Source organism: Bison bison, unplaced genomic scaffold (assembly GCF_000754665.1).
Source record: "Bison bison bison isolate TAMUID 2011002044 unplaced genomic scaffold, Bison_UMD1.0 scf7180017864304, whole genome shotgun sequence".
NCBI lineage: Eukaryota > Metazoa > Chordata > Mammalia > Artiodactyla > Bovidae > Bison > Bison bison.
This window is the reverse complement of record NW_011494876.1, coordinates 15,032,410-15,043,222: the sequence shown is the minus strand read 5'-3', so window position 1 is coordinate 15,043,222 and position 10,813 is coordinate 15,032,410. Positions and strand designations below refer to the sequence as shown.

Below are 10,813 nucleotides of genomic sequence, written 5' to 3'. Positions count from 1 at the left end.
AGTTGGTGATGGACAGGGAGGCCTGGCGTCCTGCAATTCATGGGGTCACAAAGAGTCGGACACGACTGAGCGACTGAACTGAACTGAACTTAAAGGTAATGTGACTCTGCCTAGCTCCTTAGCCTCTCAGCTGCTGCAGAAAGCTGGGCTTCTTAGAAATTTTCCCTGAATTACCGCTGTATGAATTGGGCAGTCCCACGAGTGGATATTGTATCGAGTAGCTCTCAGTGTCAACCTTTTTTTCCTTAACTCAATGGGACTTTGATTTTTGCTGAAATGTCCTCATGGAGAAACTCAGCTGATGTGATTCTCTTTTCTCGAGGATTATAGTGTCTCATATCTTGTCTCAGATAGTTGCTCTCCATTGTTCTTACACAGTTGTTTCCTGTATTTTTTTCAGGTTTATATTTGTCTAATGCGAAATGTTTTGTCAGCGCTAGAACCAGAAGTTAGTAAATGTATTTTATATGTATTTGAATTATAAAAGAGTTTTTAAAATGTCTTATTCAATGGCAGTATTATTGAAACTTGTTTATGGTTCTCTATAAGTTTATGGAGAACCATAAGCTTAAAGGAGCAATAACTCATTTGGGAGTAAAATTTCTCAATTTTTAATGTCCATTTATTTTTTGCCAATTATTATCTTTTATACTTACTGCATATAAAGATTTAAAATAGCATTAAATTATTTTGTATGCAAATAATACACAAGGTTATTCTTTAACAGTTTGCAGTGAAATAATAGAGGATTTTGAATGTTGACCTTTTGAATAATTATGTCCACCAATATTGGAGCTGAATTATCTATAAATTTCTTTCTTTTATGTAAGTGGTTGGTACTTTCTTCCATGCCCATTAGTTATATAATTGGAAAGAGGATAAAGAGTTGGATGGGCTGTGAATATTTTTATTGATATACCAAAGAAAAAGTTAGTATTTTTAGAAGATTGTAGATCTTTGTTTTGGTCCTTGACTTTACAGTTGGTTCCTTCTTTAAAGTGAATCTCTGTGGATCTGCCATTCATAATGAGTGATAACTTTTTAAAATTATTTTTAATCATGATATGGAATGAAATAGACATTGTGCCTATTATCTATCTGTCTCTCATTCAGGGATGAGCAACTGTTAGCCCTAGGATGGGAGTGAAAATGAACACATTTGCCTTGTTTCCCTTTTATCAGACAGTGAAGAATATGTTATACCTTTGAATAAAAAGTTTAAAACTTCGTATTGAAGGGTACTTTTTGTTGGACTTCATTTGGTGTTTTTGATCTAGCTTGATTGGTTTGCACCCGGAATCTTTGTAAAGGCCTGCTGATTGTTGACTGTCACATGGCCTGAATTATATAGAGGCTTCATTCTTTTGGGTTAACACTGCTAACACTGTTCTGTAGCCTCTCTGTCAGCAGCAATTGTAGTGGTACTGTTGGCTCTTTTTGATAGTATAGCCTTACTTACATTGGGAAGGGCATTTCACAGCCTAAATAATGATGCATATTTAACAAAGTGGTATTCAGCTGTGTTTTGGGACTATAGATGTGAAAACGCCTGGCACAGGGACAGGTGACTGCTATTTTTTTGTCTATGTGTTTAAATAATTGTAGCTTTCAGATAGATGAATTAATCTTCAATATATGTATTTACACACAAGACCCAGAATATTTTCTCTTAATTTGTTTTTCCTTTCTTACTGATTGCTTTTCTAACCTAATAGTGTTAAATTTTTTATTTTCTTTTTTAACTTTACAATATTGTATTGATTTTGCCATATATCAACATGAATCCGCCACAGGTATACACGTGTTCCCCATCCTGAACCCTCCTCCCTCCTACCGCCCCATACCATCCCTCTGGGTCGTCCCAGTGCACCAGGCCCAAGCATCCAGTATCGTGCATCGAACCTGGACTGGCGACTCGTTTCATATATGATATTATACATGTTTCAATGCCATTCTCCCAAATCATCCCACCCTCGCCCTCTCCTACAGAGCCCAAAAGACTGTTCTATTTGCTGTCTTGTATACAGGGTTATTGTTACCATCTTTCTAAATTCCATATATATGTGTTAGTATGCTGTATTGGGGAGAAGGCGATGGCACCCCACTCCAGTACTCTTGCCTGGAAAATCCCATGGACGGAGGAGCCTGGTAGGTTGCAGTCCAGGGGGTTGCGAAGAGTCGGACACGACTGAGCGACTTCATTTTGACTTTTCACTTTCATGCATTGGAGAAGGAAATGGCAACCCACTCCAGTGTTCTTGCCTGGAGAATCCCAGGGACGGGGGAGCCCGGTGGGCTGCCGTCTATGGGGTCGCATAGAGTCGGACATGACTGAAGCAACTTAGCAGCAGCAGCAGCAGCATACTGTATTGGTGTGTTTCTTTTTGGCTTACTTCACTCTGTAAAAAGTTTCTTTTTTCTCTTTTAAAGTCAGGCTTGAACTGACTCTTTAATTTATACACCAAGTATGTTTATACACCAGTTGTGGAAGGTGTAATCATCCAGAATTAAGCTGACAAATGTAAACACTTACATCTGTCTCATTTCATTCACATGATAAGTACTCACTGAGCATTTATTTAGTGGCAGTAAGCACACATACACACACTGGTGTCCTGCTTTTCTATTTCTGTGACAATATAGTGTTCTCAGTTCTGTTTTTTGTACAGTAATTGCCTTTAAACAGTATGTAATGTTTTCTCTCAGTTTTATTATCTTTGAGAGTATAGTGAATCCCTACTTGTCTTTCTAAAATCTAGTGTTTGCTTCCTGCTTTTCAGTCTGATGTGGTCATATATATATATGTATTTTAATGTGGTTATATTTTATTTAAAAATCTATTTTCTGTACTTTTTCCATTTCCTTTGTGGAATAATTGCTTAAATAGAATACACTTTGAGTAACTCCTGAATTAAAATCTCTATGATTTCAGTATAAAATAGGACTTAACATTGCATCTCAATTAGAAATTTTTTCATTTATTACCTTAATTTTTAATCATATTTTATAAAACAGCATTTTTAGAGACTAAATGTGATATTTTGAAGGTAGACTTTTTGGATATACATATTTGAATTGTCTAACTTTACTGGTACAGAATTAAAAATTTTAGGTAAGATTACCATTTAAAATTTATTTACTTATTTGTTTATTTTTTTGGCTGCACTGGGTCTTTGTTCCTGCACACGCGCTTTCTCTAGTTGTTGTGAACGGGGCCTACTCTCTAGTGGTGGAGTGTGGGCTTCTCACTGCGGTGGCTTCTTTTGTTGCAGAACACAGGTTCTCAAGTGCTGGCTCAGTAGTTGTGCTGCATGGGCTTAGTTGCCTTGCAGCACAGGGGATCTTTCTGGACTAGGGATCGAAACTATATCCCCTGCGTTGGCAGTCGGATTCTTAACCACTGGACCTACTGGACCACGGGACCAGGGAAGCCCTTTGTATCATTATCTGTCCTGTTTAAGATACTGTAAAGTGTCTTGTTGGTAAGGTTATCACTTTTAAAAAAACGAAGATCGTGAGACTTTCAGGTATAAATTGAGTTATTCAAATTTATGATCTCAGCTGTTGTACTAAGCAGAAATAAGGGTATTTCTTCTTTTATTGTTTGTTATGATTTCAGGGGAGAAAAAGTTGATTCTTTTCCTCTTAACTTTGTTGTGAGTCTTAAAGATTAATACATGAAATTAACTCAATTTCAGTACATGGAATAGTAAGCTCTCAGTTAATATTAGTTATTATCAACAATCTCCTCTTTCTTTTTTATTTATATTCCTCCTTTAAATACAACTCTTGGCCTCCTCTTCTATTCACTGGAATTCTTTCCTCTTAAACCTAAGTGCAGAAAGTGTAGCAAAACTCTGAAAATAATAGATTGAATTTGAAGAAAGTTGGCAAAAAAATTTCCTTTCTCTGAAAACTATTTTTATTGTGTAATTGAAACTTTCACTGTTATTACTGTGTATGAATGGTAAGAGAGAATAAATGAAGTGTTACTGTCAACTTTAGTGGCTGGAAAGCCAAGAAATGAGAGTAGTGTAGTTCAGTGCATGGGAGATTCAGGGAGACGAGATAGAAAGTCAGGGCTGTACTCTCCTTATCTGTCACCAAAAAACTATATGATTTTGGCATTTTCTTATCCTGTAATAGTTTCATCTGGGAGTTTTCAAGGAGTTCAATATGTGTCCTCTGAAGTATTTTCTAATTTTTTTGGTCTTTTTCAGTTGAAAGGATCTTGTGTCTTTGATGAAAATTGGGAATGTTATATTTTATTGTAAGATTTCTTCTTTTGGAGTAAACTATGCTTAATAAACTCATAAAGTGCCTAAAACTTACTAGAAAGTTTTGCATTAAATAATTATCCTAAAAATACTCATGTCTTTCATAGAAAATGACAACAATATGATTTTAATATCTTTTGTATGCTTTGTTTTAGGTTGGTATAGGGGAGTTTCAACAAAGAAGCCAAATGTAAAGGTAATAAAAAGTTTATTGTTACCTTTTCTAATCTAGAAAGTGGCCTAGTATATTTGTTTGATATAAAAGCAATCCTTGCTTTCCATCTTTTAATCTTTTACAGTAGCCACACTCATTCTTTCCTTTACAGAACTGTGTCAGACTCTTCTCTTTCTCAGTGGTATTACAATGACTTTTTAAAAAGGACAAAATGTGTGTGTGGTAATAGTTGCAAAGCTTATTTTGAAAAAGCCTATATAGGACATTTAGTATTTTTCCTTAAAATAGTTGACAGCAAGTAAATTTACTTTTTTATAGGCCTACTCCTGTCTAGCCCTGTGATTAGTTAGATCACTTTATTTCTAAAATGAAAAAAACTTTTAAATAATTTTCAATTAGATACATCTCTGATCATAATGTTCTTGTTAAAATATGAATTTAAAGAAGACTGTTAAGTGCCACATGCTAATTTTATGAACTAGATTTATATGTTTATTCTCTTACCAAGTAACAGTAATTTGATCAGACCAAATATATTTTAGTTGGCAATTATAATACATGTAGCAGCATTCTTTTCCAGTAATGTATTTGCAAAAACTTACTTTTCTCTATAATATTACTATTTTTTCTTATGTATTTTTCTGTGGCTTAATATTTAACATATTATGTTTTTTCTTAAATAGAAAATACAAAAATGATCACATACTAATTTTTATTAAAAATTTTCAGAGTTGTAATCATTAATTTTTCAGTAGAATCACTTACTGGTTTTTAAAGTAGTGATTATAAGAAGACAATACCCTCAAACTTTTAATTCCTCATAGCCAGGGCGTCTCATTTTTGTCAGAGTTGACATTTTGGGCTAGATAAATCCTTGTTATTTTATACATTATGAAAAGTTTAGCAAAATATATGACTTCCACTCATTAACGTCTCCTCACAAGTTGTGTCTCTAGACATTGCTAAAGGCCCTGGGGCTGATGGGTGGGGTGGGAGGTGGTTGGGGTGGTGGTGGTAAAATTGTCCCTGGTTAAGAACTACTGAGATAAAGGAGTCATATATCAAGAAGATATAGTAGTAATAAATATGTGTACACTGGAAATGGAGCCCCCAAATACATTAAACAAATAGTAATAGATTTGAAGGGAGAAATAGATACCAAATAATAATAGGGGCCTTCAGTACCCCATTTTCTGCACTGAATAGGTCATCCAGACAGAAAATCAACAAGGAAATGTTGGACTTGTACTATAGTTTAAATCAAATATATCTAATAGACATAATATAGAATATTTCATACATCAGCAATAAAGTACATGTTTTTCTCAATTGTAAATGGAACATTCTTCCGACTAGGTCATATAACAAGGCTTTACTAAATTTAAAAAGATTGAAATCACACCATGCATCTTTCCTGACCACAATGGTATGAAACTAGAAATCAACAACAGCAAGAAAACTGGAAAATTCACATGTATGTGGAAATTAAAGAACACATTCTGAACAACCAGTGGACCAAAGAAGAGATAAAAAAAATCTTGACACAAATGAAAACAGAAACACAATATCCCAAAACCTATGGGCTACTGCAAAAGCAGTTTAAAGAGGGAAGTTAATAGTGATAAATGCCTACAGTAAGAAAAAAAGAAAGATATTAAATAAACCATCTTACTTTACATCTGAAGAAAGTAGAAAAAAGAAGAAACTGTGGCCAAATTTAGCAAAGTCAAGAAAATAACAAAAATTAGGGTGGAAATAAATGAAAAAGAGACTAAAAAACATGAGAAAAGGTCAATGAAACTAAAAGCTGTTTCTTTTTAAAGATAAAATTAACTGAGGGAAAAAAAAGACAAGGAGAAATGAAAGAGCAGACATTAAAAATGATACCACAGAAATACAAAGGATTATAAGAGACTGCTATGACAATTGTATGCTAACAGATTGAACAGTCTATAAGAAATGGATAAACTCCTAGAAACTTAAAACCTATCCAGAATGAATCAGGAAAAATAGAAAATCTGCATAGTCCAATAATCAGTAAGGAAATTGAATCGGTAATTATTAAAAACCTCCCAACAAAGAAATGTTAAGGGCCAGATGACTTCACTGGTAAATACTACTAAACTTTAAAGAAGAATTAACACCAGTCCTTCATAAAAGCTATTCCAAAAATTGAAGAGGAGGGAACACTTCCAGATTTGTTTCATGAGGCTAGCATTACTCTGATATCAAAGTCAGAAAAGAACACTGTAGGAAAAGAAAGCTACAGATCATTATCACTGATGAATATAGATGCTAAACTCAACAAAATACTAGCGGTATGAAACAATCCCATTCATGATAGCATCAAAACAATCAAATATTTAGAAATAAATATAACCAAGAAGCTGAAAGATCTGTACACTGAAAACTGTAAAATGCATTACTGTAGTCCAGCTGCTGATGGGCTTGTGTGGTATAGACTGAGTTTATTACTGACAGTGGTGTGGGCCAAGTGTATTAAAAAAAAGTAGACCATTTGTGTTTTATTTTGAAGGAAGTTTTATACATCAGGAAAAGGAGTGAAACATTGATTGGAAAATGTAATTGATTTTAAAACAATACATTAAAAAAAATCTTTTTAAGAATTGAAATCAGATTATGGCAGATACCAAAGTGGAAACCATTTGCAAAGAGTAAAACAAGAAACATTTGTAGATGCTCTCAAATTGATTTATTCTTTGTAAATACAAATGTTACCCAGAGTGTGAGAATACTTTCTCTTACTCAGAGCTGGATAAGCTGTAAATTGTTGGTATATGATAGTATATGATAATGTTGATATTGTAGATACATGCCAAGCTCTGTGCATAAGTCTATACTATCTTAAGTGTGATTTGATGGAATATTTCTAAAACTTAAAAAAAAAAGTTTTTGTGGTTGCTTAACACTAGTTTTTTCCCCTTGTGAATAGACTCTGATTGCGAATGACAATGAAATTCCTGTTGAATATAGTTTGTGCAACTTTGTATTCTTAATTAATATGTAAAGTGATTGCTACCTGAAGAGATCTACTGTTTTGTTGATAGAGTATTTCCATGCTGAAATCTGACTGTTAATTCAGTCTAAATGAGATGTTAATCACAAATTACTTTTTCTAATAGGAAATCTTATCTCTTTTATAGGGGATCTTTCCTGCAAATTACATTCATTTGAAAAAAGCAATTGTCAGTAATAGGGGGTGAGTAGTTGGCTTTGCTAAACTTATTTATAATTTTTATTGGCTGCAGAGGAAGACTTTTTTCCTTTTGATTCGTAGTATAAAATACGCTATTACGTTTTCCTGCAAAAATATACTTTATCATATATAATTCTGAGGATATAATTTTATCTTAAAATACTGACAACTTTAGTTTCTTTTCCTATATACTGGAAAGGTAACCTGAGTTGTTATGAATTTCATAAAAACAATTATACATGCAGTATATTTTACAAAATGATGTGTTATTTTGAGAGTAGTCTTTGATAGGATAGGTTCAGTTTAGTTCAGTCGCTCAGTCGTGTCCGACTCTTTGTGACCCCATGAATCGCAGCACGCCAGGCCTCCCTGTCCATCACCAACTCCCGGAGTTCACTCAGACTCAAGTTAGTGATAAACCTGTCATTTTGTTTCTGTGTATGAAAAGTAAGGGAGACTTTTAAGATCTTTCCTTTTTTGCAAGTCGAAATTGAAAAAAACTATGGAAATGGCAATAACTCACTCCAGTATTCTTACTTGGAGAATCCGATGGACAGAGTAGCCTGGTGGGCTACAGTCCATAGGGTCACACAGAGTTGGACATGATTGAAGTGACTTAGCACACATGCACACTTAAAGGCATACCTGAAGGATAAAATGATAGTGTATATAATGGATGTATAGTTTGATCACAAAATTATGAAACAAAAGCAATTGGTGAATAAAAGAGAATCAAGATGTAATTATATAAAAATGTTAATATCAGTTGCTTTTGCATGTTCAAATTGTGGGTGATTTTAAAAAATTGTTTATTTTTAATGTCTTATTTTAAAAAGTAATATGTATTTTTATAGGATTGTGATTTTATTTTTAAAAATCAAACATCATTTTAAAGATCCTGTTTAACTATGATAGCTTTGGGGACTAGAAATGATGTTTTTGACCAGAGGTTGAGCTAGCATTGGAGTATCCTTCTGGTAATTAGGATTTAGTCAGGAAAAGAGAAACTTGTGAGTCATTTTATAAAATAGAATTTAATATAGGGAATTTTAGACACATATTTGGAAAAGACCTGATGCTGAGAAAGACTGAAGGCAGAAGGAGAAGAGGGCAAGAGGATAAGATGGTTGGATGGCATCACCAATCCAGTGGCCATGAACTTGGGGAAACTCTGGGAGATGATGAGGGACATGCAGGCCTGGAGTTCTGCAGTCCATGGCATCACAGAGAGTTGGACAGGAATTGCTGACTGAACAACAAATTTGAATAGTGAAAGAAAAAAGGGAAGAAATATAGGAATAACACAAAATAATCACTGCAGTAAAGCATTCTGTACTTTGATGCCTGGGAATACAAAAGACAAAGGTTGGGGATACCAGAACCCAGGAACTGTAAGTATTTTAGGATATGTATTATATCTTAGGAAAAAGTACATTCTCTAACATAATCACAGAATAATTATGGTGCTCAGGAAATGTAACATAGATACAATAGTTCAGTTCAGTCACTCAGTCATGTCCACCAACTCCTGGAGCTTGCTCAAACTCATGTCTGTTGAGTTGTTGATGCCATCCAACCATCTCATCCTCTGTTCTCCGCTTCTCCTCCTGCCTTCAATCTTTCCCAGCATTGGGGTCTTTTCAAATGAGTCAGTTCTTTGCTTCAAGTGGCCAAACTATTGGAGCTTCAGCTTCAGCATCAGTCCTTCCAGTGAATATTCAGGACTGATTTCCTTTAGAATGGACTAGTTGATCTCCTAGCAGTCCAAGGGACTCTCAAAAGTCTTCTCTAACATCACAGTTCAAAAGCATCAATTCTTCAGCACTCAGCTTTCTTTATAGTCCTGCTCTCACATTCATACATGACTGCTGGAAAAACCATAGCTTTGACTAGATGGACCTTTGTTGGCAAAGTAATGTCTCTGCTTTTTAATATGCTCTCTAGGTTGGTTACAGCTTTTCTTCTAAGGAGCAAGTATCTTTTAATGTCATGGCTGCAGTCACCATCTGTGGTGATTTTGGAGCCCCCCAAAATAAAATCTGTCACTGTTTCCATTGTTTCTCCATCTATTTGCCATGAAGTGATGAGACCAGATGGCATGATCTTTTTTTGAATGCTGAGTTTTAAGCCAGCTTTTTCACTCTCCTCTTTTACTTTCATCAAGAGGCTCTTTGTTCTTCTTCACTTTTTGCCATAAGGGTGGTGTCATCTGTGTATCTGAGGTTATTGATATTTCTCCTGGCAGTCTTGATTCCAGCTTGTGCTTCTTCCAGCCCAGCATTTCTCGTGATGTACTCTGCATATAAATTAGATAAGGAGGGTTACAATATACAGCCTTGATGTACTCCTTTCTCGATTTGGAACCAGTCTGTTGTTCCATGTCCAGTTCTAACTGTTGCTTCCTGACCTGCATACAAATTTCTCAGGAGGAAGGTCAGGTGGTCTGGTATTCCCATCTCTTGAAGAATTTTCCATAGTTTGTTGTGATCTACACAGTCAAAGGCTTTGGCATAGTCAATAAAGCAGAAGTAGATGTTTTTCTGGAACTCTTGATTTTTCGATGATCCAGCGGATGTTGGCAATTTGATCTCTGGTTCCTCTGCCTTTTCTAAATCTAGCTTGAACATCTGAAAGTTCACAGTTCACGTACTGTTGAAGCCTGGCTTGGAGAATTTTGAGCATTACTTTGCTATCATACTATAAAATATATAGTCAAATTTCAAATGTCCCTAATTGTCCCATGAATATTCTTTATATCTGTTTTCATTTGGTTGGTTTTTTGGGGTTTATGGAGTGTGGTTCAGGATTCAGTCAAGAATTAAATATTATATTTCAACTTTGTCAGCAGTTCTCCAGGCTTGATTTTCTTTTTCCTTTTTATGCCATTGACTTTGTTGAAGTGCCCAGGCCAGTTGTTTTGCAAAATGTCCCTCAATTTGTGTTTGTCTGTTTCCTTATGGTTAGATTCGACTTAAGCATCTTAGATAGCAGTACTGCATAAGTGGTGTTATGGATTAAAATGGTCAGATTTCTCCTGGATATCTTCCCAGTGCTTGGTTAGATGAGCAAGACAGGGACTTAGGAGTCTACCTTAGCAAATATCAACCAGGAATTGAGGGTCTTTCAGTCAGAGAACATGCACTT

General features: G+C 34.9%; 1 protein-coding gene across 1 annotated transcript in view; it reads left to right on the top strand.

Annotated features, from left to right (window-relative positions):
• Positions 1-10,813, top strand: part of DOCK3 (dedicator of cytokinesis 3) — a 283,176-nt gene that overhangs the window by 13,725 nt on the left and 258,638 nt on the right. Inside the window, exons 3-4 of the mRNA XM_010851790.1 lie at positions 4,433-4,473; positions 7,617-7,672. Coding sequence (XP_010850092.1) covers positions 4,433-4,473; positions 7,617-7,672 — 97 coding nt within the window. The remainder of the gene's footprint in view (positions 1-4,432; positions 4,474-7,616; positions 7,673-10,813) is intronic.